Source organism: Marmota monax, unplaced genomic scaffold (genome assembly GCF_021218885.2).
Source record: "Marmota monax isolate L192 unplaced genomic scaffold, Marmota_monax_Labrador192_F-V1.1 WCK01_AAM20220418_F8-fsc00149, whole genome shotgun sequence".
NCBI classification, from domain to species: domain Eukaryota; kingdom Metazoa; phylum Chordata; class Mammalia; order Rodentia; family Sciuridae; genus Marmota; species Marmota monax.
Genome location: NW_026693170.1, coordinates 3,099,136 through 3,126,505, shown reverse-complemented (window position 1 = coordinate 3,126,505; position 27,370 = coordinate 3,099,136). Strand labels below are relative to the sequence as shown.

Below are 27,370 nucleotides of genomic sequence, written 5' to 3'. Positions count from 1 at the left end.
GTCACTCCAAGTCAGGAAGCACCTAAGAGATCATTCCAAATGATAGCAACAATAATAGCACTCCTAGGGAGTTGGCCATTCAGGCAGTGTGCCAAGCACTCATATTTATGGACTTATCAGATCTCCATGACACCCTATTATTATTATTATTTCCATTTTACAGATCAGGCAATTGAGGGCTGTAGAGGGAAAGTACCTAACTCTAGGACTCAGGACCCAACAGTGTTCTGATCCAAGGCCATGAGAGCACCTGCCAGATATGTTGGCTTCTAATCTTGTGAGTTAGAAATCTCCGGGGACCTGCATGGTGCCCAGCTCCCGCAGCCTTTCCAAGGGACTAGAACCAACTCCAAGCACATCCACTCAAAACCCAGCTGGTTCCCCCCAGAAAAGAGGTAGACGTCAGATTCATGATGAAAGGAAAAAAAATACTTTTTATTTAAGAAGTTCGAGGGGCTGATGGGGGTAGGGTGGGAGGGGACAGAGGTCTAGTGGTGACCCCTCTCCCCTCGCTCCACTGAGTGCATTCTTGACGGACATAAGCACCTGACAGAAACAGGTTAGGAAGGTGGCGTCTGGACCCCGCAGCGCATGTTGGCTGGAACAGCAATGTCTGAAAAGAAACTGGATGAAACCAAGGGGCGAGGCAGAAGCCCATGTCCCTCCAAGGACCCAGGTACACTGAGCCCTTCTTAGGGAACTAGAGTTCTGGCCCTAGCCCTCCTCCCTCAGACCCAGGAGTCCACACCCCAATCCTCCTCCCACCAGGACCCAGGGTGCTCACCTATCTGCTGTGGTTTAGGCAAGTTCAGATTGTCCATGACCTTAACAAACTCCTCGCAACTGAGAGTGAGCCGAGGGTTCAGAGTCCGCTCCTCCTCCACGGTGGACACTGTGTGTCCTAGTGACCAAGGTGGGGGGTAGGGAGAGGGAAGTCAACTGGTCCAGCACTTTGGGCCACTAGGAACTACAATTCCCAGGAGGTCTTTGGGTGCCTCTCTAGCCAGGCACTAATGGGCTCTTCCCAAAATATTCTGAGATTGCTTTCCCTCCCGATGCGCATTATGGGAAATGTAGTTTCCCAACAGTCCTCTGCACTCCACAAGGAAGTCCCAGGAAAACCCACGCCCTGCAGAATTCTAGAAGTTGTCTAGTTTCTATATCCACACACGGCACACCCAAGCACTTAGTCTTTTTTGGCCAGAGGAATTTATGGAATGTGTGTAGTCTCTGTGCCATACAAAGAATACAGAAGCTGGCTATCCCCTCAAAAGTTAGGTAAGCCCCCACCCCCTCCAGCGAGCCCTCACCATGGTAATCATGAGCAGGGTAGACCAGACAGTTGCCTGGAAGTGTGAAGATCTTTTTGTGGACTGAGTGGTACAAGGTCTTAGCACAGCCTGGGGAAGGAAAGGTCAGAGGTCAGTGGGTGAGCAGGACAGGAGAAGCCCTAAAATACCTTCCCTCAGGAAAAGGGTGGGAGGATAATCAGAGTAGCTAAGCCATCGCCCTCATCTCCTGCCCAAACCCCTTTGTCTAGGTAGAGGCAGAGGGAAGGACATACATGAAGAAAAATGAATGGTGAGAAATTTGCCTTTATAATGTGGGATTGTAAGGGTGGGAAGAGAGATTCTGAAGCCCCCCAGGAAATGTGTCCTTAATCTGGGGACACTGAGGAAGGATTCTGGGCAAAGAAGTTGGACTAGAAGGTAATAAACCAAAGACATGAGGCCAAGCAGCATATGGAACAGTGGTTCCAACAGGAAGGTGAGCCTCGACTGGGACAGAGGCAAACCTCTCTGGAACATTCTTTTGCCTTCCATTTCAACCTAAATTCTCCCATTTTTATGTTGTGTTGGGAATGGATAAGAAGCAAATTAGGAGTCCGAGAGAGATGACCACAGACTGAAATGAAGACATAGAGAGGGAGAGGGGGCCGGGACCTGGCTTCTCGTTGCCAGTGTGTGACAGCTGCCGCCATTTCTCTCACGTGGTCTTGCCTCTGCCCACAAGACAGACTACTCCTCCAATCTAGTGTCAAGCCACATTCGTGCACATGCTCAACGGGCAGCCAGATCCTGAGATCCAAAACTAAACTGTCTTCCCACAGGGAAACCCCCGAATCAAACCATCCTCTGCAGCTACACCCCGAAGCTGCAGAACCTTCTCACAGCTGAACCAGGGACCAAACAACCTCCTAGTGGCCTCTGAGCAGCTGATCTCCTGAGCACAACTCCACCCCACCACACCCACCAGCAGCTAAGGCCCTTGATGTGGTTTTCGAACACCTTCGTAAATTCTTGAATCTTCTTATTGAAACGTGACACTTCATTTCCCTCCCCTTGATCTAAGGGTCTGGATTACATATTTTGCTCCTAATAAATAGAATATTGCAAAAATGACAGAGTATAATTTCTGAGGCAAGATCAAAGAAAAAATTAGGGCTTCTCTTTCTCTCTGGTCATTTTTTTTCTGGGAGGATCTGGCTGCCATGTCATAAGGACACTCATGCAGCCCTCTGGAGCAGTCCACCAGGTGAGGAAGGGAGGCCTCTGCCAACAAGCACAGGAACTGGCAGCCATGGGAGGAAGCCACCCCAGAAGTGGGTCCCCAGACCCATCCAGCCTTCTGATGAGTACAGCCCACACCCTAAACTGCTCCTGGACTCTTGACTCTCAGAAACTTTGTGGGACAGTGAATGTTAATACTACTACTACTACTATTATTATTATTTTTATTATTATTTTATACTGGGGATTGAACCCAGGGGTACTTTTCCACTCTATTATATCTCCAGCTTTTATTAAAATTTTTTAAAATTTTTTATTTTGAGACAGGGTCATGCTAAATTGCCAAGGCAGACCTTGAACTTGCAATCCTCCTGTCTCAGCCTTCAGAGTGGCTAAGATTATAGAAATGTGCTACTATGCCTGTCTAATCATTGTTACATTTTGCAGTAATTTGTTTCACAGCAATAGATAACTAATGTACCCCTGGAATTAATGGTCCTCCAATAGCTAATGCCCTAAGTGGATACTCTGGCAACTAAATTCTGAATGTAAAACTGGCCCCCTAAAAATCTAAGGTCCATTCATTCATTCCTGTAGCTAATGCATAAAACCCTGGCAAATATATAACCATATTTGAATCTTGGGCTGGATAAGGAGCGGGTCACCTTGCTGGAAGTCTGTCCGCCCACATCCACGGATCAGCAGGGCATCTCCAGTGAAGGCCATGCTGAGGTCGTTCAGGACAAAGGTGACACAGCCTGGGGTGTGGCCAGGGCTGGCCCGGGTCTCCAAGGCCTGGCAGGGACAGGGTGTACAGAGACAGTCACCAACAAGCTGGCCCCAGAAGCCCCACCTGGAGCCCCACCAGAGTCATATTAGATGAAGGAAGAGATTGTAAGTCTAAAATGCTTAAAATCCGTTTAAAGTTTCTGAATGAAAATAACACCACAAAGCACAGAAAAACAAAAACTTAAAAGGAAAGCACATTTTGAATGTATTCACCATAGTGGTCAATATTTTCAATATATAAACAGCTGACAAGACAGTAGGAAAAAGATTAGCACACTACTATAAAAATGAAATACTAAACAGCCATTAAAAGTGCTGCTGCTAAAACAAAACTTAATGATGTTTCACATATACTTAACGACACAAAAAAAAGACATTTGGTGTCCAGTAAGAGCAAAGAAACAGGTTACAAAGCAACTTGTACAGTGTGATATTTGCAAAAATTTATTCATTAACTCGAAATATGTATTTTATTCTTTGGGTTCTGTATTAAACTGTGAATATGCAATTTTACATAGATAAAATCCTGATATGGGAAAGGTTCTTTTAAGCATGACTGAAATTTTAGAGGCCAGAGTAAAACAAGGATAGATGTGACCACACAGTTCAACTTTTTTTTTCTTTTTTAGTACTGGGGATTGGGCCCAGGAACACTCCATGACTAAGCTACATCCCTACCCCTTTGAATTTTTTTTTTCCCCTTGAGATAAGGTCTTGCTAAGTTTCCCAGGTTGACCTTGAATTTACAGCCCTCCTTCCTCAGCCTCCCAAGTTGCTCAGATTAGAAGCATGTGCCACCATGTCCAGGCAACATGATGATTTAAAATAAAAAATCAAGCGGGACATGGTGGCACATGCCTGTAATCCCAGTGGCTCAAAAGGCTGAGACAGAGAATTTTGAGTTCAAAGCCAGCCACTCGAAAGCGAGGCGCTAAGCAACTCAGTGAGACCCTGTCTCTAAATAAAATACAAAATAGGGCTGGGGATGTGGCTCAGTGGTTGAGTGCTCCTGAGTTCAATCCCCAGTACCCGCCCCCCTCCCCCTGCCCCCCAAAAATCAGAGTTAAAGGACATAAAAAAAAAAAAACCCTCAGAGTCAATATTGGCAATGTATACAACAAAGTACTTTAAGGTGAAAAAAGCCACAATATATGAATAGCTCCCAAGCATCAATAAGAATTTCTAAAAGAACTGGGTTTGGTGGCACACACCTTTGACCTCAGTGGCTCAGGAGGCTGAGGCAGGAGGATCACAATTTCAAAGGCAGCCTCAGCAACTTAGCAAGGTCCTGAGAAACTTAGAGAGCTCCTGTCTCAAAATAAAAAATTTTAAAAAGGGCTGAGGATGTGGCTCTGTGATAAAGCACACCTGGGTTCAACCCTCAATACCAAAAAAACCAAACGAATGAACAACAGCAGCAAAGAACTTAGAAAGGAAAAGAACAGGCAGTTCATGGAAGATGAAATAAATAGTAAAAGATCACCAAAAAAGACGCTCAACCTCCTCAAAAGGAAGAAATGGAGAAAGGAAAGGATTAAAATTTTAAAAACACTTATTTTCACTGACCAGAGTGACAACTATCAGAATTGCTTAAGGTGCCTTTTTAGTTCCTGGGGTGTGGGTACAAATCAGTGTAGTCATTTTGGAGGGAAATGAGCAGTATTTATTAACATCTCAAATATGTACCCTTTGTGACATCTCAAGCCACTTCTGGGACTCTGCCATTAAGAACCCCCGACACATACATACAAAATGCCCACGTCGGGAGTCCTGTGGCCTCAATCTCCACACTCAGCTCCAGGGAAGCCAGGGTCATAGAACAAATATTACTCTAATGACCTAACATCATGATTCAATTAGTCCCCACTTATAAAATTAGTCCCCACACCCCCATCCCTCCTCCCTCTCAGTAGAGCTCCACCTCCCAAATCTCAGCCTCATCCAGGTCAGTCATCTGCTGACATCCAAGGACCCCACATGCGGACTCTGTGGCCCCCCACCAACTCACTCCACCTCTCCTTACTCCAGTTGGGTTCTGGGTGTCAATGTCCCTGGCCAACAGTTTCCTAGTCTCTCTGGCAGCTTGGGTAGCCCCTGACTACTGTCTGATCAATGAGATCTCAGTAAGACTCCTGAGATGTCTAGGGAGGAACAGGCATTGCTTTTTTTTCCCTCCTGCCTCTGGCTCTAAATTCAAGGTGTGATGGCTGCAGCTGCAGCAGCTACCTTGCAACAAAAGGCACAACCCTGAGAATCCCACCGACCTAGTGCTGCTGAACTACCTTCTTCCAGATCTCCTATTGTAGGAGAAAGTCAGACTCCCGCTTAGTTAAGACATGTGGTCGCTTTGTGTTTGATTTGGAGACACAACAGGAGGCTGCAGTGAGGTGAGCAGGAGTGGAGAGCTGGGAAGGGTGCTGGAGGTGACGGGCTCAGTCAGAGCCAGCAAAGCGAGAATGAGGCTACGGGAGGGGACCAGCCAGAGAGCGACTGTATCAATCGCATGTTCTCTTAAACCAGCACAGGTTCACTTCAGCACAGTGGTGGGAAAAGGGTCTTTTTAATACAGTTCTGGGCCAATCAATGTCTCTTTAGAAAGCAGAGTTGATATCGACCCCTACCTCACACCACACACAGAAATAAACGGTCAATGGACTACAGATCTAAATCTGAAAGATCAAACAACAGACTTTAGAGAAAAACATCAAATGAGTTTGTCATCTTGGAGCAGGCAAAGGGGTCTTTAGCACATAAAATATTCACTATGAGCTGGGCACAGTGACACATGCCTGTAATGCCAGTGGCTCAGGAGGCTGAGGCAGGAGGATCAAAGCCGGCCTCAGCAAAAGGCACTAAGCAACTCAGTGAGACCCTGTCTGTAAATAAAATACAAAATAGGGTTGGGGATATGGCTCAGTGGTCAAGTGCCCTTGAGTTCAACCCTTGGTTACTGCAGCCCCCTCCTCCCCAGCAAAAAAAAAAAAAAAAAAAAAAAAAAACTGCATTCATTACAGAGCCCGAATGGATATGTTGAACTACAATAAAATTAAAATGTCTTTTTGTTTAAATGCACCATGAAGACAGTAGGAGGGGGAGAAGCTATTTACAAACAAATATTCAACAAAGTTATTGGATCTATAATATATAAAGATAACCTTCAAATCAATAAGGTATACTATCTAATAGAAAAACATAGTAAAGAATTGAAAAAGAAATTGCAAAATTGGACATCCAAATGGTAGGAACACATGAAAAGGTGCTCCACTTCATCTGTCATCAGGGAAATAAAAGTGAAACCACCACAGGATATCACCACACCACACCAGAAAGGCTGCGGTGAGAAAGATCGATGTGGAAAAATGGAAACTGGTGCATCAGGGTGGGAAACATGAAAAACCTACACGTCCCTGGGCTCACCTCTTGGCACACGGTTGTTCCTATGTGTCTTGTTTGCAGCAGGACTATTTACAATGCCCAAAACTGAGAACCAACTGCGAGCCCATCGACAAGAATGGATAGATAAGTTGGGGTGTATGCACACACTCGAAGGAGCAAACTGACGCCACAGGACAACACGGTCCCAGGCCACGTCTAGCAGAAGTGGGCGAGATACAGAGAGGGTCCGATCCAGTGGAGTGGAAGGGAGCAGGAGGGCTGGCGTGGAGAGCGGGGGAGAAGCGGGAGATCGCCCAGAGCCCGTGGCACAGAGAACAAACATTGCTTTGCGAAGCTGCGGCTCAGTTCTGAACCAAGGTGTAAAATATTTGCCTCTTGGAGAGGGCACAGGGACGGGGGTGAAAAGCAGTCCCAGACTGCTGGAGGTTTCCAGAGAAAAAGCAAGAGCTGATGAGGAGAGGGGGTGGGTAGCAGAGTGGCAGAGCACTTGCCCATCAGGGGTGAGGCCCGGTTCCATTCCCAGCACCACAGCAAAGACAGAGGTGGAGGGGCAGAGAGAGAGGGGCGCAGAGAGAAGGGGACGAGGATAAAGACACACACACATGGGCCTGGGTGGCAGGGACGTGCTAGGAGGGTGTCAGGAGACCAGGCTCTGGGTCCTGCACATGAAAGCCTTCTCATTGGCATCAGCCTCGGAGGCTAACCTGCCTCCTCTTCCTTCTTGCTGGGCTCTCTTACCTGGTTGCTAAATTCCCAAGCAGAATAAGCCCAGTGTTACAGTCTGGATCTGGAACGTCCCCCAAAGACTCATGTGTTAAATAAAGTCTTGGTCTCCAGCTCAGGGGCTGCTAAAAATTGGAGGAACTTTTAGTAGGTGGGGCCTACAGGGAGGAGGTTAGGTCATTGGGGGCGTGGCCTTGAAGAGGATATGGGCCCTGCCCCGCTGGCCACTACGATGTGCAGCCTCACCACAGGGCCACCAGATCACAAACTGGAACCTATAAAACTATGAGTCAAAATAAACTTTTCCTCCTTACGTTTATCTTAAGTATGTTGTCACAGTAAAGGAAAGCTCACTTACATGCCCAGAGAAATCATATGAAGGCAAACTGCAATTAAACTTCTAAAAGAAAAAAAACAAAAAATAATCTCGAAACCAGGTCATACACAGGGCAGCTGATTTCCAGAGTTAATACCTGCACAAGTGGCTCTTGGTATCAAAACCAGGCTGGTTTCATAAAAGAAACTGGGAAGGTTTTCTTCTTTCTTTATGCACTGAAATGTTTTAATTACTTCTGGAGTTATTGATGTGGTGGGTTCACTTATGGACCTGGTGATTTCTTTTCATTTTCTCTCCTTATTTACATTTTTTAAAAGGTACTCCAGAGAAAACATCCCTACAATCAGATGACAAGCATTTCTAACACCCCCAAGTTTCCTTGTGACCCTTTCCAATCCATGCTTCCAATCCTTCCTCTACCCCTATCCCCAGTCAACTTCTGACTTTCTTTCTGTTATTACAGATTAGTTTGCATATTCTAGAATGTTATATAAATAGAATCAAACAGTTAAAAAAAAAAAAAGCACTCTCTGCAGCCAGATGGCAAGGATTCTAATCTTAGCTCTATTACTAGCTGTGTGACCTTGGACAAGTTATCCACTACTCTGGGCCTGTCTGCTTGATTGTAAAATGGGAATAATAACTGTACCCAGCTCATAGGACTGTTATAAAGGGTAAGCTACTTTGTATGTAAAGTGCTTGGAAAAATTCTCAGTACACAATTGTTATTATAATAAAAATATGAATAATAAATAAGAATGTTTTAAAATTGGGAAAACAATTGATCTAGTAGAATCACAAAGGCTCCTGGTTTCAAATTCTGGCTCAGCCCCTTCCTTACTGTGTGATTTTCAGGCAAACTGCTTTCTTCTCTGAGCTTCCTTATCTGTGAAATGGAGAAAATAATTCTGAACTCACTTCACTGTTATGAATGTTCAATGAGGTTCATTTATCAGAAGAGGCACGACAGAGGCCCGAGGGCTGGATGCAGCCTACAGAATTGTGTTTGGACAGGTCGGTGGTTATTAGGAGACCGCATTTGTTGTCTAACCTTCAAAAGTAGGAGATATGGATCTATTCCCAGCTTCACTCTTAGAATCAAACAGAAGACTACAGCTTGGCTTTACTCCTACATGGAAACAACCAATGTGAACCATGCAGTGGGCGTCCCCATAAGTGGGGAATGCACCTGAAAACGAGTCACAGATGGGACTGCTCCCTGCTCCTGGTGCCAAATGTCAGCTGCTATTTATTACCCACTGTGTGCTTGGTTCACCCAGAACACAGGGTTAGAAGGGAAGTCAAACATGTCAATCAGACAATTTTTAGTAGCATGTCACAACAAGAACATGGAGGGAGAACATATTTCTCTGTGGAAATAAACCACAACAGAGTCAAGAGCAAATGTTTTTGCCTGGAACTGACTACAAGCAGGCTCTGCTCTACCCACTCTCCACGGGTACCTATATTGGGCCCATGTTCCAGATGGGGCAAACTGAAGCCCAGAAAGGTAAAACGTGAGCTCCAGGTCACACAGCAGGAAGTGGCAGAACACTCAGTTTGCCCACCTGGCCTCTGTGGGCATTAAAGTGTGTGACTTTCATATGGCAGGCCAAATTTAGAGTTGCCAATTTTTTTTTCTGGATTATTAGTAAGGAAAGGACCAAGGAGGGTGTGAGTAAGAGAGCCAGGTGGGGCCCTGGCCTTCCAGAGACTCTGAGGAGGGAAGATGGGGATTGGGTTGGGGCAGGCAAGAGGGACCTTTGAGAGAAGAAACCCAGCAATCAACCCACAGCAGGACCATCTGTTTAACCCTTCCCTCGGGACATAGGAGCTGAAAACCTTGGTGGCCAACAGCAATGCCCTTGAAGTCAATCTGTCCAAGTTCAAGTCCTAGTTGCCCTCCATCCAAATGAGGAGGACCCTGAATGCACTTAACCTTCAAAATTCCTCCTCCCCCAAATGGGGAGAGGGCACAATATCTGATTCCAAAAATATCTGGAGATAAATACTGTGAGAATTCACCAGTGAAAACTGGTGAGAAGCAAACACTTGATTTTTTGTCACTAAGTGTTAAAATGATGACTATTAACCAATAAGAAATATCCACAATCTTCGTCAATTTGTAGAAAAGGGAAGTTTTAGAAGACAAAAGACACCACAAGGTGTCCTAGACATATCAAGACCCTTTATAAGACAACAGGTCAGGAAGCTTCAAGAGTCAATGTCATAGTGAGGAGTGGTGGCGCACACCTGTCAACCCTGTGGCTTGGGAGGCTGAGGCAGGAGAATTTAGAGTTCAAAGCCAGCCTCAGCAACTTAGCAAGCCCTAAGAAACTCAGTGAGACCCTGTCTCTAAATAAAATATTAAAAAAGGCTGGGAATGTGGCTCAGTGGTTAGGTGTCCCTTGACTCAATCCTCAGTACCAAAAAAAAAAAAAAAAAAGAGTCAATGTCATGAAGCACAAAGTATATGGAACTATTCTAGATGAAGACGAAGACTCAGCAGCCATGATAAACTAGTGCTGTGCAGGAACCTCCACTGGGTCCAGGTTCCTAAAAACAGCTGCAAAAAAATTATTCTTGGAGCAACCCAAGAAATTTGAACGTGGGCTCAATATTTACTGATGAGATGAATTACTGTACATTTTGGTACTTTGACAAAGGTTTTGTAAAAGAGTGGTTCTTGAAGCGTATTTGAAGGAACCCTGAGGTTCCTTCCACAAGGTCAAAAAGGTTTTTATAACATTTTAAAAAGTCTTTTGCTGTTGGGAGTGATGGTACACATCTGTAATCCTGGTGACTTGGGAGGCTGAGGCAGGAGGATCCAAAGTTCAATGCCAGCTTTAGCAACTGAGTGAGGGCTGTCTCAAAATAGAGAATAAAAAGGGTTGGGGATGTGGCTCAGAGGTAAAATGCCCCTGGGTTCAGTCCCCAGTACTGAGGGGGGGCAAATGTCTTCTGCTTTTTACCCCTTGCATTCTCCCACAAGTATTAGTGAACTTTCCAGAAGTTTCATGATCTTTGATAATGTCATTGCTTTGATAGCTAATGGAGCGTGTGCTTGTATATTATTGTTTTAAAACAATGTCTCAGGCCTGAGGATGTAGTTAAGTAGTATAGCACTTACCTAGCATGCAGCACATCCTGAGTTCCATCGCTAAAAATGAAGTCTCAATTTGAATATCTAACACAGTAAATATTGATAGAACCACATAAACTAAACAGCAGGGAATGGTGGTGCACACCTGTAATCTCAGCAACTCAGGAGCTGAGGCAGGAGGAGTGTAAGGTTGAGACCAGCCTGGGCAACTTAGCCTAGAACTTAGCAAGACCCTATCTCAAAATAAAAAATAAAAAGGGCTGGGGATGTAGCTCAGCAATAAAGCACCTTGGTTCAATCCCCGGAATCCAAAAAAAAAAGAGAAAGAAAGAAAGAAAAAGAGCATTTTAGGGTCTTCTTTAGTTTTTAAGAGAGTCCAGAGATCAAAAGATTTGAGAAAGTGGGACTGGAGTTGTGGCTCAGTGGTAGAGCGCTTGCCTAGCATGTGTGAGGCACTGGGTTCCATTCTCAGCACCACATAAAAATACATAAATAAAATAAAGGTATTGTGTTCATCTGTAACTAAAAAAAAAAAAAAGATTTGAGAGTCTGAGAACGGGTGAGAAAGGAGAACACTGTTAGAAGATTTTAGGGGTGAAATATCTGCAATTCATTTTATTTTCCCTCTATGTTGGGAATGGAACCCAGGGCTTTGGACCCAGGCAAGCACTCTACTACTGTGCTATACCCGGAGCCCCTGCAATTTACTTTTGAATGTTGGGGGTAGGGGAAGTGGGAAGCATAGAGAAATAAAGCAACTGTGATAAATCGTCCCCAACTGGGGAACTTATGGGTACTGTGTGAGAGTGTTAAAATTGTTCTCTCTGGGCTAGAGACATAGCTTGAGCACTTGCCTACCAAGGGGTAAGGGTTCCATCCCCCTTCCATCTAAGTGGGGGGAGCACTATTATCTCGGTTGCATGTAGATTTTGGAAATAAAAAGTTGCAAGTGGGGTCAACTAAGATCTTGACTGAAGGCAGCCTCAGCTGCTCCTGAAACTTGTTGAGTGATTTCCCGGACTGCAGGATATTCCAGCTGGGCCCAGCTGACGGCAGCACCTAACCCCGCATTCTTTCAACAGTCTCATTCTTCTCCTCCATGACGCATCACCACACCTTTCTTACAGCAGCTAAATCTTCTGAAACCACCCGCCATCAGTCAAACACAATAAGGACGGGGCAAGGCCGTGCACATCCCATCGCAGCCTTGCAGTTCCCGCAGCCTACACTGCCCCCTGGTGGCGAGCAAACTCTCGGCCTCCTTTCCATTTAGCCCTCGTGTTTATTCTTCCCCTATTCAAAAGTAATCACTGTTCCTATGAGAGCTAAGCTCTAAAACACAAAGTCTCATTTTCATCACCACTAAATACTCTGGATCTCCATCAGCTAAATCCTATTCCTTTATTTTGGGAAAGAAAAAATTATTTGCTCTGTTTAGAGACAGTGGGCTAACATCTCCAATTTGGTGATGCATCAAAAATTAATGAGCTGGGGAGCAGCTCAGGGGTAGAGCCCTTGCCTAGCATGCATGAGACCCTAGCTTCCATGCCCAGCACTGCGAAAGAAAAATTTTTTTAAAAAAGGATAATTGTACACAGAGTGAATGTATTTTTTCCAACTTTTCTGTGTGCTTAAATTTTTTTTCATTAGAAAACATCAGTGCGAAAAAGACTTGCTTCATGTTTCAAATATTTAATTCCAAATAAGAGGAATTACCCTGGCCAGCTTGGCATTATTCTTTCAAAATTCTTCCATGTGGGTCACACAAGAATCACTGAAGGAGCTTTTAAAAACGTACTGATTCCCCGTGCCATCCCCAGGCAATTAAAGAATCTCTAAATCAGGGCCTGAAGAATCATATTTTGAGAAGCACTCCTCTATAAATCAACAAGGTTAACTTTCTCCCATCCAAGTACTAACCAGGCACCTAATTTGCCACCTGCTGTGGGAGCTACAATGTTCAACTGTCACTGCTTATTAAAAAAAAAAATCATTCCACAATGAAACCATTCAAATTTGGTCCATCTTCGGTATAAACTGTACTAGTTCAAAAAACTGCTTAGCATAAGGCTGTGATATGGTTTTTGCTGTATTTTGCACTTTGTTTGTTTACACAGGGGAACAGAATATGGGTCAAAATCATAAAAGAATTGCCACTTAAAAAATATGTATGAGCTGTTGATGTAGCTCAGTGGTCGAGCACTTGCCTAGTATACCTGAAGCCCTAAGTTCAATGTGCAGCAACACACACACACACACACATACACACAGTGCCTACAGTCTCAGCTACTGGAAAGGCTGAAACAAGAAGGATCTCTTCGGTTCAGGAATTTGAGACCAGGCAAGGCAAAGATAGCAAGCCCCTGTCAAATACGAAACAAAACAAAAATCTAACTATTTGGCAATTTCTACTAAAGTCAAACATATTTTATCTCTATGACACAGAAAATTCAACTTCTTGAAATTTAGGGCAATATCCAATAAGAGATTTGTATAAAAATATTCATAACAGTTACACTGGTACATACCTGTAGTCCCAGCAATTCAGGAGAATCACAATTCAAGGCCAACCTCTGCAATAAGCTTAGACCCTGCCCCATAATAAAAAAAGGGCTGGGGATATAACTAAGTGATAAAGCATCCTTGTGTTCAATCCCTAGTACTGCCAAAAAGAAAAAAGAAAAAAAAACACGAAAACTTCATAGCAGCATTTTTCATAGTAGCCCAAAACTGAGACGGATCATTAAAAAAAGAATGTGTAAACAAACTGTGGTGTAGTCATACAATGATATACTTTACCTCAGGAGTCAGCAAACTATGGTGGGGTGGACCAAACTAAGCCTGCCACCTGTTTTTGTAAAGCCTGAAAGTGGAGAATGGTTCTTACATTTTTACGTGAAAAATATAATTATTATTATCATTTTAAAAAATATTTTTAGTTGTTGATAGATTTTTATTTATTTATATGTGGTGCTGAGAATCCAACCCAGTGCCTCACACATGCCAGGCCAGGCAAGTGTGCTACCGCTAAGCCCCAGCCCCAGCCCAATAATTATTTTTTGACACATGAAAGTTATCTGAAATTTAAATTCAAGAGGCCATAAATAAAGTTATACTGGAACACCGCCATGCTTATTAATTTATGCACACTATAAAATGAGAGCCAAGTGGTGGCAACAGAGACCCTGAGGCCTGTAAAATTGAAAATAGTTATGATCTGGTCCCTTACAGAAAAGTTTGCCAACCCTTGCTATGAAGCAAGAGAAGAAAAGAATTGCAATAGCAGAAGCACCATGTAGAGTGTAAAGAGCCGGACATAGGAGTGCACACACGTGTGTAATTAATAATTAATTCTTCTTCCTTTTTTTTTTTTTTTTTTTTGCAGTACTGGGGATTGAACCCAAAGGCACTTTACCACAGAGCCACATCCTCAGCCCTTTTTCTTTTTATTTTGAGATAGGGTCTAAGTTGCCCAGGCTGAACTTGAACTTGTGATCCTCCTGCCTTGGCCTCGAAGCATCTGGTATTACAGGTGTGCACCACCTGTGTGCCGACTTGTAATTCTTCTTTAGAAAGTCCAGAACAGGTGGAACTAACTGTGTATCCATAAGTCCCAAGAATGATCCCTTGATAGATGCGTCATGGCCAGGAAGAGGGACAAGGAAGCCTTTGGGGTGACGGGCATGTTCTGAATCTCCACATGGATGGTGGGTACACAAGTGTAAACATATGTACGCATGCACCCAGCTGCACGTGTGTAGTCTGTGCACTTCTCACCTTATCATAGGTATGTTATAGACTTGATTTTTTAAAGTAGGAGCAGGAAAAATAAGAAGTATAAAAAAATAAACCCATCTCTTGTGAATTTGGTGTCACATACCTTATATACAAACAGAGATTGGATAAATTGTGGTATTAAGAATTGTAATGCAAAAAATTATGTATGTAATGCACTCCTCTATTGTGATGTATGTAAGAAATAATAAAAATAAATAAATAAATAAATAAATAGACCCATCTCCAAAGATTGATAAAGATCTCAGATCAAAGCCAAACCAACGCTAAACAACCATAAACACAGATAATAACAAGTGCTGGTAAGGCTGTGAAGGAGTTGGAACTTTCATATCCTGTTGGTGGGTCTGTAAAATAGTGTGGCCACTCTAGAAAAGTATGGAAGTTCCTCAAACTGTTAAACGTAAAATTATTATGTGACTCAGCAATTCCACTCCTAGGCATAAACTCCAGAGAAATAAAAACACATGTCAGGTTGGGGTTGTGGCTCAGTGGTAGAGCACTTGCCTAGCATGTGAGAGGCACTGGGTTCGATTCTCAACCACATATCAATAAATAAATAAAATAAAGGTTCATTAACATCTAAAAAATATTTTTAAAAAACACATGTCAACAGACATGTACACATGAATGTTCCCAGCAGCATTATTCATAATAGCCAGAAAGTAGAAAGAGCTCAAATGTCTACCAAACGATTAATGCATAAATAAGTTGAGGCGTAACCATCCATGTAATGGGATGTTGTTCAACGATATAGAGAATGAAGTACTGAAACATGCTATGACAAGGGTGAATCCTGAAAAGACTGTGCTGTTGAGGGAAAGAAGTCAGTAAAAATGATCACATTGTATGCCTCCATTTCTATGAAATATGCAGAATGGGAAAACTCATAGAGACAGAAAGTATATTACAAATTGAGGTGGCGCAAACCTGTAACCCCAGCAACTTGGGAGGCTGAGACAGAAGGATCTCAAGTTGAAGGGCAGCCTCAGCAACTTAACAAGACCCTGTCTCAAATATTAAAATTAAAAAGGGTTGGAGAGGGCTGGGGTTGTAGCTCAGTGGTAGAGTGCTTGCCTCACACACATGAGGCCCTGGATTTGATCCCCAGCACCACAGAAAAATAAATAAAAACAACGATATTGTGTCCATCTACAACTAAAATTTTTTTAAAAAAAGGGCTGGGAGTGTGGCTCAGTGGTAAAGCACCTCTGGATTCAATCTCCAGTACCATTAAAAAAAAAAAAAAAGTAAGCCAGACACAGCGGTACACGCCTGTAATCCCAGCAACTCAGGAGGCTGAGGCAGGAGGATTGCAAATTCAAAGCTGGCCTCAGCAACTTAGCAAGGCTCTAAGCAACTTAAGAAGACCCTGTCTCGAAAAACATTTTTTAAAAGGGCAGGGGGGATGTGGCTCAGTGGGAAAGCACCCCTAGGTTCAATCACCGATACCAAAAAAATTTTTTAAAAGTTGCCTAAGGCTGAGGAAGGGAAGAGGGAAGCTAGGGCTGATGGCTCAGGGTATGGGGTTTCTTTTTTAGAGAAATGAAAATAATTTAAAATTGCAGGGATGGATATACAACTCTGAATACATTACAAGTCACTGAACTGTGAACTTTAAAAGGATGCACTGTATGGTCTGTGGATTATATCAATAAGGCCGCTAAAGATAAAATAAACACTGAAATTAAATGTACCACAGCTAAACCCTTCCACACTTGCTCACTGAAAGCAGGACTCACCTTGACACAAACCCTAATCATTCCTAATCCTTCAGAGGCTCTGCTCAAATCCAAGAAATGCTTATTAGCACCTGAGTATTACGTGCCACCCACATAAGTGTACAAAGTCTTTTTTACCTACTTCCCAAAACAGGCTTGAAATAAAGAGTGTGTGGCCAGGTGCAATAGTAGACACCTGTAATCCCAGTGGCTCAGGAGGACTGTGAGTTCAGAGGCAGCCTCAGCAACTTAGCAAGGCCCTAAGCAACTTAGCAAGACCCTGTCTCTCAAGAAATATATAAAAAAGGGCTGGGGATGTTGCTCAGTGGTTAAGTGGGCCCTGGGTTCCCAATACTGACCCCCCACCCCTAAATAAACAAGAGTCTGTGACCTCAGCAGTTAAACCCTCTGATCCCATGCACAGTCCTCATTTCTACTAAACACTCTTGATAAATAAACTGTTCCCATTATTTAGCAAAACCTTCTGACCTGGAGGCTGAGACCTTACCCTGTAACCTGGCATTTTGTCAACCAAACTCTACATCTTTAGCAACTCTGATTAGGGAAAAAAAAAAAAAAAAAAGCCCTGTCAGTTAGGTGGAACTAACTGTGTATCCATAAGTCTCCTCTGAGCAACCCCCTCCACTCCTCCATATTGCCCTGGATTGCAATTCTGGCCGGAAACCTGCTGATTCTACCTGTGGCAAGAAAGAGAAGGAGGTGGGGACCTTCTGACCATTCCTGGGTGAGGCAACAGCTGGGGCTAGGGTGAGGCTACCACAGTGCCACATTTAAAGGAGGCACCCACTCTTAGGGGCCAGCCCTGCATTTACAGCACCCTGCAAGTGAGCACCACCTTAAATATTACTCCCTAGAGCCTCACCCTAGCCCTGGCGCTGTGCAAGGGGATGCTCCTTCCTCCAACAGTGGCTCAGAAGACTGGGCTGGGTCTCCTAGCCCTGGCCTCAGAATTTCAACCACCAATCAATTTTATGGAGACACAGGGCCAACAGAACTGCCCCAAAGCCTTAGGAAACTCCATAAATGTTGTTGACTTAAGGGACTTGGCCAGAGACACACCCACCTTGAACCTCCTTCCCCAATGCCCTACCTGTTTATAGTGGCCTCCTCCCAGAGATGTGAGTTCAGGGGTCAGGAAACCAGGTCCTAAGGTCCCTCCTCCTGAGGACTCAGCAGCTCAGGGCTCCAGTACCCTCTTCCCTTAAGTTCAAGGAGTCCAGACTATCACCCTCTTCTCGGGGACCCAGAATCCAACTTACAAAGCGTCCAAAGGGGATAGAATCGCCATCCTCAATGTGAAGGTCAGCATGGGCCCCACTAAGGCGGGAGATGACAGACTGACAGCCAGGAAGTAGAGACCGGAGCACCCCTGAGCCTGTAATGTGGTCTGCGTGGCAGTGGGTATTCACTGGGAGACAGGAGGACAAGATTAGGGCCAAGCCCCCAACCCTCCTCCCTGAGACCCAGGGGTCCAGGCCCCAGCACCTCCTCCCTCCACCCACGAGTTGGGTCTCCAGACTAACCAGCGTACAGCAGCCGCAGCCCCAGCTCCTTGACCAACTGGGCATCCCGGGGTGCTGTCTCCAGGACCGGGTCGATCAGAATGGCCTCCCGGGACTCTCTGTCACCCAGTAGGTACGTATAGGTGCAGCTTTTCGGCTCAAACATCTGGGGGTGAGGTTGGGGGACACAGGTGAGAGTGCCCATCTGCGACTCCCATCCCCCAGAGCCAGGAGTCCAGACCACACATCCTCTTCCTGAGATTCTGAAACCCAAGTCCCTCTTTCTCCTGGAGTCGGGAATCCGGGTATCCGGATCCCCACCTTCCTCTACCAGAACTAAGTCATTCCAAGTTTCTTTCTTTCTTTTTCTTTTTTTCCTTTCAAAAGTAGACAGAGGTTCACAAAAAAAAAAAAAAAAAAAGATACACAGTCGGAGGAGGATGGGAACAACCTTAAGAGAGAGAAGGCTTTAGGTTAAAGCAAGGGATACGCATTCAAGGGAAACCGCGGGCCATCCGGAGGGGGAGAGCGCCAGGAATTCCACCAACACCCCAAACCAGGGTTCCCAGCACTCTATCTTGTAACGGACCCAGGAGTTCGGCCCCAAGCCCACGGTCCTCCATATCGCTCCCCTGGACACTGCATTCCAGCCCCCAGCTCCACCTATTGTGTGCAACGTACAGGCATGGGACCCCCCACCCCCAGATCTCTTCCTCCTAAAAACATCCACGAGTCTCTCCCCTCCCGCTGCCTACGGCCCAGTAACCCGCTTCCTGGTCCAGCCACCTCGCACCTGCCGCAGGAGGACGGGGGCTCCAGACCCGCTGTGCTGGCTCAGCTGCCGCCCAGCAACCCTTAGGGCCGCCGCTGCCATCGCGCCCCAGGCCAGGGTCCACGCTGAGCCCAGGCAAAGCACCCGCCACAGCCGGACGCTCCAGGGCTGACCCTGAGAGCTGGGCGGGCGGGGGGCGGGGCGTGGCGGGGTGAGGCGGGGCCTGCCTTAAAGGGGCCGCGGGCGCCAGCGCGGAGGGAGGGCGGGGCGTGCAGCTGCAGACCTGGGGGACAGCAGGGATGTGTCAGAGACCCAGGAAGACAACGAGCCGCCCCGGGGCACTCATATCTGGAACAACAGAACAGAGACACTCGCGAGACGCTCAGAATATTGGCATAGAGAGAGAGACAGGCAGAGAGGTAGAAACTCAAGAGACCCCCCAGTCACTCACAGCCACAGGCCATTTTAGAGGAAAAGCCCGTGGTGGAAGAGTCATTATGAGAAAAAAAAGATGCTCGGTTCAAGGTCACTAGTGTTTTGAGGGACTGTTGGGTGGGTGCCTAGTTACCAGAACAATACTAACCCTCTTAAGTTTCATCCAAAATTTCTTGAAGCAGTTTATCAGAAATGTTTTCTTTCTTCCCAAGAAGAAATATTTTATGTATGTGTTTGCACATGCATATATACATATTTGTACATGTATGTATGCTTACATATAATAAATGAATATGCATAAATTACATGTAATACATATAAAAGTTTGCAAGATATAATTTTGCATTATATTTTGCAAACTCAGGCTGAAGATCTTTTTGTCTTATTTGTCTTCTGATGGGGTGTGAAACTGTAAAACAGCTTTTGTTCATTCACGTCAAAGACCCAGAGGCAAGAAACTGCCCTGTCTAAAGCCATGGACTGTCAGAAGTTTGGTTCTTCAGAATCATATCAATAGTGTGAATAAGACCCTCCTAGGCTAGAGCTACATAACTCAGTGGTAGGGCACTTGCCTAGAACACACAAGGCCCCAGGGTTCCATCCTCAGAACAAAAAGTAAATAAATAAAGAAGTTAAAAAAAAAAAAAAACTCAACCACTCCATTCTAGTCTTCTGGAGGATCCAAAAAACTGCCAAAGAAGCAGTCTGACTGCTAGCCCAAGTGCAGAGAGCTTTTGAGGTGAGTTTCAGGCAGCAACAGTCCACTTTTATGCCCCCCATTTTAAAAAAAAATATTTTTATTAGTTATAGATAGGCACAATGCCTTTATTTTATTTATTTTTTATGTGGTGCTGAAAATCGAACCCAGTGCCTCACACATTCTAGGCAAGTGCTCTGCCACTGAGCCACAACCCCAGTACTCCCCCACTCCTTTTTAATACTGAGATTGAACCCAGGGGCACTTTACGCCTGAACTACTATGCCAGCACTTTTTTATTTTAATATTTTTTAGTCGTCAATGGGCCTTTATTTTATTTATATGTGGTGCTGAGAATCGAACCCGGTGCCTTACACATGCCAGGCAAGCGCTCTACCACTGAGCCCAACCCCAACCCAAGCACTTTTAATTTTTATTTTGAGACTGGATCTTGCTAAGTTGCCCAGGCCAGCCTCAAACTTACTATCCTCCTGCCAAACTGCTGGGATTACGGGATGTGACAAGGCACTAAAATCCACCTTGGTCTTAACTCTGAAGTTTCCAAGGAACAGGCTCTGGAAGGAATCCTCAGAGCAGGACCCACTTTAACCCCTTTCCACATGATCTGCTTTGCCTTAAGCCTAAACTCTGCCTCACTTAAATTTTAAACAAATGTCACCTTTTCCCAGACCCTCTGCTAGTGCTAGCCCTCTCTCTGTGTGTTTGGGGAGCTGGCCAGGACTTCCTTTATGGTCCTCCCTCCTAAGCTACAGCAAGTCAATAAAACCCAATTTTGCCAAACTCCCCGAGTATCTCTGGTGGCCTTCATCAGAGGTAAGACTCATAGAGCCCCTCAAGGGCAAGGGAGAGGCTCAGACACCAAAGAAGGAGACCTGAAGAGCCATTCAGAGACACAGGGAGGGTTGAAATGGATGTCCTACAAAGAAATAGAGTCACAAAGGTACAGTTGCAGATTCTAGAAGATTGTGGGAAGAAGTCACCAGGAAAAATGGGTGGAGAGAAACGCTCCGAGCCAAGGGAACTTGGCTCATTTATTCCAGGCATGAATTCTAGGCTTGCCACCTGGGCAAAACTGGGACCCAGAGGTGAGTCCCCAGTCAGGATGGTGAGACACAGAGGTGAGGGCATAAGGAAGTGCAGCAATTGGAGGAGCTCAGGGCAGGGAGGAGGCAGGGGAAAAAAGAACCTTCAGGCACTCTTCACTGGGAGAGCTCCCCAAATAAGACCTGCTCCTCCTGGGGCTCATTCCTAATGTTTTGACAGAATTTCTAGGTTGATTACCTGACCCTTGAAGAACCTCTGGGGTTTCTGTAGGCTCAGCTGTGAGATGTCCTAAAAGTTAGAAACCTTGGCTTCAACCTTCTCAGATCTGAGATCCTGGGCTGAAAATTGTTCTTTCTCTGCATTTCAGCTTTCTCATCTGTAAAATGAAGTTGAAAATATTTCCTCCCTTCTTTATGAAGGTCCAGTTAGTTCCCACGTGTAGAGTCTGGAAGACACCTGACCAGAACAGGACCTCGGTGGAAGCTGGCCAGCATTACTTCATCTTTGTCCTTCACTCCTTCCTCTCCTGGCCACCTCCACCCAGTTCATCTCCAGGCCCTGTTAAGTAAACCTCTCCAGTCAGGCCTCCTTTCCATCCTCATGCCCTCTAACCCCATCAAGAGGCAGCAAAGCATCAGGGTGAATTGTTTGGACTCCAGGGCCAGGCTGTAGGGATTGAAATTCTGGTTGTTACTTCCTGCTGGGACCTGGCTGTGTGACCTTGGGCATGTGACCTTGCTTGCACTCCATGCCTTATTTCCCTCTTCTGATGAGAACAATAGTAGCACCTCCTCTTAATAAATTGCTGTGGATATTAAATAAATTAATGTACATAAAGACAATTTCCAGTATATAATAAGTTAATAAGTGCTCAATAAATGCTAGTAGTTAATACTGTGATGACTAGGTAACAGTGGCCTCCCTGGTTTTCTGGCTTCCACTTACCTCTTTACATTTAATTTTCCATGCAGCAATCAGAGCGAACATTTAAAATGTCAATGAAAAAGAGTCACAGCAAATAATGCAATGTGTGGGCCTTGTTTAATTCTGATTCAAACAAACTAAGTGTGATAAAAAGATGTTTATGGGATATGGTGTCTGGCACTGAGCTTTAGAATCATCTAGGAGGAGTGGTTGTGGTCATTTAAACAACATTGGTCATAGTGAGTGATTGCAGTCGGGCTGAGTGGCACATGCCTGTAATCCCAGAGAGTGGCGACTTGGGAGGCTGAGGCAAAAAGATTTCAAGTTCAAACCAGCCTCAGCAAAAGTGAGGTGCTAAGCCACTCCATGAGACCCTGTCTGAAAATACAATACAAAATAAGGCTGTGGATGTAGCTCAGTGGTTGAGTGCCCCTGAGTTCAATCCCCAGTACCAAAAAATAAAAAATAAGTGTGTGATAGTTGTCACTGGCCAATTTTTCTTTTTTCCAGTGCTGAGGATCAAAACCAGGGCCTTATGTATGACAGGCCCAGCCTGATGCTGGCCAATTCTATTATTGACGCAGCAAATAATTGTTTTCTCTCAACTTTTAAATAAAATTAAACATTGCACTTGGAAAGAGTGGGGGGAAATGTTAATGGGGCTATAGGAAAAACTGAACTCTGATGGGGTATTTGATAACATTAAGAAATGACTAAGCAATCAAAATGGTACATGCTTGTAATCTCAGCAGCTTGTGAGGCTGAGACAGGAGGATCATAATCTCAAGGACAGCCTCAGCAACAGTGAGCACATGCTAAGCAAGTGCTATGCCCCTGAGTTGCACCTTAGCCCTTTTTCTTGGCGGGGGGCTACTGGGGATTGAACTCAGGGGCACTTGACCACTGGGCCACATCCCCAGCCCTATTTTGTATTTCATTTAGAAACAGGGTCTCACTGAGTTGCTTAGTGCCTTGTTGTTGCTGAGGCTGGCTTTGAACTCACAATCCTCCTGCCTCAGCCACCCAAGCCACTGGAATTACAGGCGTGTGCCACTTCACCTGGCAACCTCAGCCCTTTTTAAAATATTTTTTTTAAGCTGGGCACAGTGGTGGACAGCTGTAATTCCAGCTACTAGGGAGACTGAGCAGGAAGACTGCAAGTTTGAGGCCAACCTTGGCAACTAACAAGACCCTGTCTCAAAACAAAAACAGAAGGGCTGGGGATATAGCTCAGTGGTACAGTGATTACCTACCATGGTCAAAGCTCTGGGTCCAATCCCCCAATACATCAAAAAAATATATTTTGAGACAGGATCTTGCAAAATTGCCCTTACTAGCCTTGAACTTGCAATCCTCCTGCCTCAGTTTCCCTAGAGGCTGGGATTACAGGTGTGTGCCACCACACCTAACTTTTCCATAATTAAAAAAATGGTTAAGAAAATATCAGGGCTGTGGCTGTGGCTCAGTGGCTGAGCACTTGCCCTGCATGTGAGGTATTGGGTTCGATCCTTAGCATGGCATACAAAAATAAACAAATAAAATAAAGGCATGCTGACCATCTACAACTACAAAAAAAAAAAAAAAAGCATATGAAAACCAAACCTAGTTCATGATACTTCCTATGTTTCTGTGACTCACTAATTCTTTTCCTTTGCAGTGCTCAAGATTGAGTCCAGGGCCTCAGGCATGCTAGCAAAACCCTCTTCCACTAAGCTACAACCCAGGCCTACTTCCTATGTTTAAAACCCTCCCCTGGTTTCTCATTCAGCTTAGTCTCCTTCCTAAGTTCCTTGACCTTAAGTTCTATATTCTACCCATCATTCTATCTTTCTGTCACAGAGGGCTTCTTATTGTTAAAATTCTTTCAAGTATTTATTGGACACAGATTTATTGACCATCTCTTATGTGCTAGACCCTGTTCTGGATTCTGGGGACACAGAGATGAACAAGATTGATAAGTTGTTCATTTTAACAGAGCACACATTCTAGAAGACAGATATATAGCGATAAGGGAGAGGACATAGCCAGGAATGGAGGGAAGGGTGAGCAGGGAAGTCTTCACCTTTATAACATTTGAACTGAGGTGGGGGTGGGTGGAGCCAGGCAAGCAAAGAGAAGAAGGAAGAGCCCCGGGGAAAGAAAGAACAGCTAGTGCAGAGACACTGAGGCAGGAATGACAGTGGCATACACAAGAGCTGGAAGGAAGGCCAGCATCTGGGACATGACAAGTTATGACAGGTGAGATCCCCCGAATGCAGCAAGGTCCTCCCCATCTTGAAGTCTGGTCACTTGCTATTCTTGGTACAACTTTGACCCCATCAGGCCTAGTTTAATACACAGTAAAAACAAAAATATTGATAGCATTTATTGAGCATTCTAGACACTTTCTGTTCTCAAAAATTTCCATTGATTATCTTACTTAATCCCAAGAACCTTCCATTTTATATATGAGGAGACTGAAACCCAGAAAGATGAAGTGACTTGCCCAAGGTCACAGGGCTAGAAAGTGGCAGAGTCAAGAGTTCAGACCAGTTACCCCCAGGCAATCTGGCCCAGAACCCAAATTACCTGCCAAAGTACTCCCACAGCTCCCAGGGCTCGCCAGACCTTATTGTCAGGCTGAAGAGTCACCCAGGCGGAGGACTTTAAAGGACACTTCATAGTCTTTCCAGCTCGGGGCAGGAACATGCACTGTCACTGCCTGGGAAGAATGCCACCCTGGGTTTGGCACCAGGAGAATAAGCCTGGGCACCTCAGGACCACCCAGGCCGGGGGAAGGAGGAAGCGTGGAATGCGGGGCCGGGACGGGGGTGCTGAGAACCTGGAGCCACCCATGGTGGAGGGTGCCAGGATGCTATAAAATGCCATGCCTTTTATCCGGCACCAGCTCGCTCTGAGTGAGTCCTCCCCCGCCCTCTCTCGAAGAAACGGCCAGATGTTTTTGCAAATGCCTTTAGAGGTGAAGTGGAGAACGAGCTTTTGAAATTGCCTCCAGAGATGTAACTCAGGCTGTCCCGTGAAAAGAAGTACAGAGGCTCGGAGCTTTCTCACTGAGCTCCAAGCGTAGTTAGTCCGTGTTAGCCTGCACGTGCTTGACTCCAGCCAGCCACCGTAGGCCCCGCACCGCTGTGCACTTTACCGCGGTTCTTGGGCCGTCAGCTCTGCGCTTGATGGTGAACTTGTCTGCCAGGCTCACCCACCCCTTCCTTCCATTCCGTCTTCCCCCGCCGCAGCTTCTGCTGGCCGCAACTGCGCATGCGTCCACGCCGGCGTGGGAGGAGGGAATGGAAATGAGGCTGGGCCCAGCAGCTAGCGAAGCTCCCGCCTCCTCTGCCCGCCCCGTCGCCCAGCGGTGCAGCTCCGTGGGTCCGAAGGCAGCGAGGCAGCGGCTGGGGCACCTGGAGCTGCCGAGGAGGGTGGGGCTCGGAGCCCCGCCCCAAAGGAGGGGCAATCCCACAGGTGAGGAGGGTAGGGGTCCTGGCTCGGACGCCTAGTCTACGGAAAACAGTGGGGGCTAAAAGCCAGGATCTCTCCGAGGAAGCTCGCTTTGGGTCCGGACACTCGGTTCCGGGGGGGCTTTGCATTTAGTGCGCGAATACCAGCACTCTGAGGGGTGCATTGTATCCCGGATGCTTGCAACCCGGAGGGAAATTGTATTAGAGGTCTCTGGATTGCTACACACGCCACATTCCTTTCGTATCTTCGTCCAGGTCTCCCTTCTGTCCTCCACGGCCACAATCCACACCGCGGATGAAACTTACCAACAAGAAAGACGAGGTTGACGCGGCGTCAATGGACTGAGACTGAGCCCAAAGCCTGGTAAAGCCACTCTTGGATGTAAAGTTCTGCCCACTGCGCTAATAGGCCCCTCCCCTGGGACAGAGCTGCAAAAGACACAGCCCACTCCACTCGCCCTCCCGCCCCTGGGCCTGAGTTGCGGAGCAATTGACTTTGGTCTTTTTGCATAACCCCGCCCATCCCCGTGTCAGCTCTCACGGCCGTAGGGTTTGGAGGGAGGAAGGTTCCGCCCACTCTGAACATAGGCCCCGCCCACTCCACCCAAGCTTCAATTGCAAAGGTCTTTAGGTTAGATTTGCATAGCCTCGCCCATTCTGCTTTTAGGCCCCGCCTTCCCGCCACGCCTGCCCTCACGTAAGAATCCCATATAAACAGACTGACCTGATTTTAGGCCCTCCAACCAACCCTATCCCTATCAACCTGGTAATACCCAGCATCACCCCCGCCCCTGCGCCCTGCCCCTAGGTTCCTGTGTCAGCAAGATGCTGGAGCGAGGCGCGAAGTCCAAGGCTGAGGGCACAAATCCTAGTCCTACTGGCAAGGAGCCCGTGACCAAAGGAGTTGAGAGCGACCCTGCCTGTGAGTAGGGTTCATTCCCAGGAATGGGCTGATAAGAAGATCACATGTTTTGGGAAATCATAGGCTGAAAGTTTGAAGTCCCAGAATCATGACCATTTAGGATCCCCAAAACTGCATGTGCTCTGGGGAATCCTCCCATTTGATTTTGGGAAATCTCCAGTGGTCATTCGCTAGGGCTGAGGAAATTAGAAGAGGCATATGGGGATGTGGGACTTTAGGGTGATCACTGGAAAGATACTGGAAATAGATGCCTCAGTAGCTTTGGGGACCTAGGAAGGTAACCCCTTGGGGCCCCTCAGGATAATGCATGGGGGAAAAGGGAAGCAGAAATAATGGCATTTAGAAAATTAGTGTAACATTAAAATGCTAAGGTACACTTTGGGTGGCGGGCTGCAACATCAAGGTGGTAGCAGAGCCTAGCTTGGACCCAGGGTGTTAGCTGCTTCCTGGAGCCCACCAGTCCTCCTGTCCCCCAGCTCCCCACCAGGCCCCGCCGCAGAAGCCCAGCCAGTCTGCTCCAGGGCCCTCCAAGTCTGGGGGCACGCCCTCCCGGCCCCGCCGGCGGCCCCCACCCCAGCGCCCGCACCGCTGCCCTGACTGTGACAAGGCCTTCTCCTACCCGTCCAAGCTTGCCACACACCGGTTAGCGCACGGCGGCACCCGACCCCACCCGTGCCCCGACTGCCCCAAGGCCTTCTCCTACCCCTCTAAGCTGGCAGCCCACCGCCTCACACACAGTGGTGCCCGCCCACACCCCTGCCCGCACTGCCCAAAGGCCTTTGGCCACCGCTCCAAGCTGGCAGCCCACCTCTGGACCCACGCTCCCACCCGTCCCTACCCGTGCCCTGATTGCTCCAAGTCCTTCTGCTACCCCTCCAAACTGGCCGCCCACCGCCACACGCACCATGCCAATGACGCCCGCCCCTATCCTTGCCCACACTGCCCCAAGGCCTTCTCATTTCCCTCCAAGCTGGCTGCCCATCGCCTATGTCACGACCCCCCCACTGCACCAGGCAGCCCAGCCACTGGCCAACACCGATGCTCCAACTGTGGCCAGGCCTTTGGCCAGAGACGCCTCCTGCTCGTTCATCAACGCAGCCACCACCAGGCAGAGGGCCAGGGGGAGAGAGACTGAGCTCTCCCTTTGGTTCACAGGCGGCCCCTTCCAGCCAGCTCCGGTCAATAAAAAGGTGGGATTTCTAA

At 46.5% G+C, this 27,370-nt stretch overlaps 2 protein-coding genes across 3 annotated transcripts; one reads left to right on the top strand and one right to left on the bottom strand.

Annotated features, from left to right (window-relative positions):
* Nucleotides 1-407: 407 nt before the first annotated feature.
* Nucleotides 408-25,646, bottom strand: Ethe1 (ETHE1 persulfide dioxygenase). 2 transcript variants are annotated; one of them, XM_046455485.2, is made up of 8 exons: nucleotides 25,552-25,646; nucleotides 21,104-21,242; nucleotides 17,919-18,063; nucleotides 17,655-17,803; nucleotides 3,176-3,305; nucleotides 1,311-1,400; nucleotides 785-901; nucleotides 408-613 (listed from the first exon to the last, which is right to left on the bottom strand). In XM_046455485.2, exons 3-8 carry the CDS (start codon nucleotides 18,061-18,063, stop codon nucleotides 561-563), a joined length of 684 nt encoding a protein of 227 aa, XP_046311441.1. In that variant the 5' UTR covers nucleotides 21,104-21,242; nucleotides 25,552-25,646; the 3' UTR covers nucleotides 408-560. The 2 variants fall into 2 exon arrangements, with proteins under 2 accessions (XP_046311441.1, XP_046311440.1); XM_046455484.2 differs by lacking the exons at nucleotides 21,104-21,242; nucleotides 25,552-25,646 and adding an exon at nucleotides 18,691-18,863.
* On the top strand, nucleotides 23,921-27,370 carry Znf575 (zinc finger protein 575). The gene is made up of 5 exons (XM_046455487.2): nucleotides 23,921-24,028; nucleotides 25,024-25,249; nucleotides 25,501-25,609; nucleotides 26,054-26,167; nucleotides 26,644-27,370. The coding sequence occupies exons 4-5, from the start codon at nucleotides 26,071-26,073 to the stop codon at nucleotides 27,300-27,302; spliced, it is 756 nt and encodes a 251-aa protein (XP_046311443.1). The 5' UTR covers nucleotides 23,921-24,028; nucleotides 25,024-25,249; nucleotides 25,501-25,609; nucleotides 26,054-26,070; the 3' UTR covers nucleotides 27,303-27,370.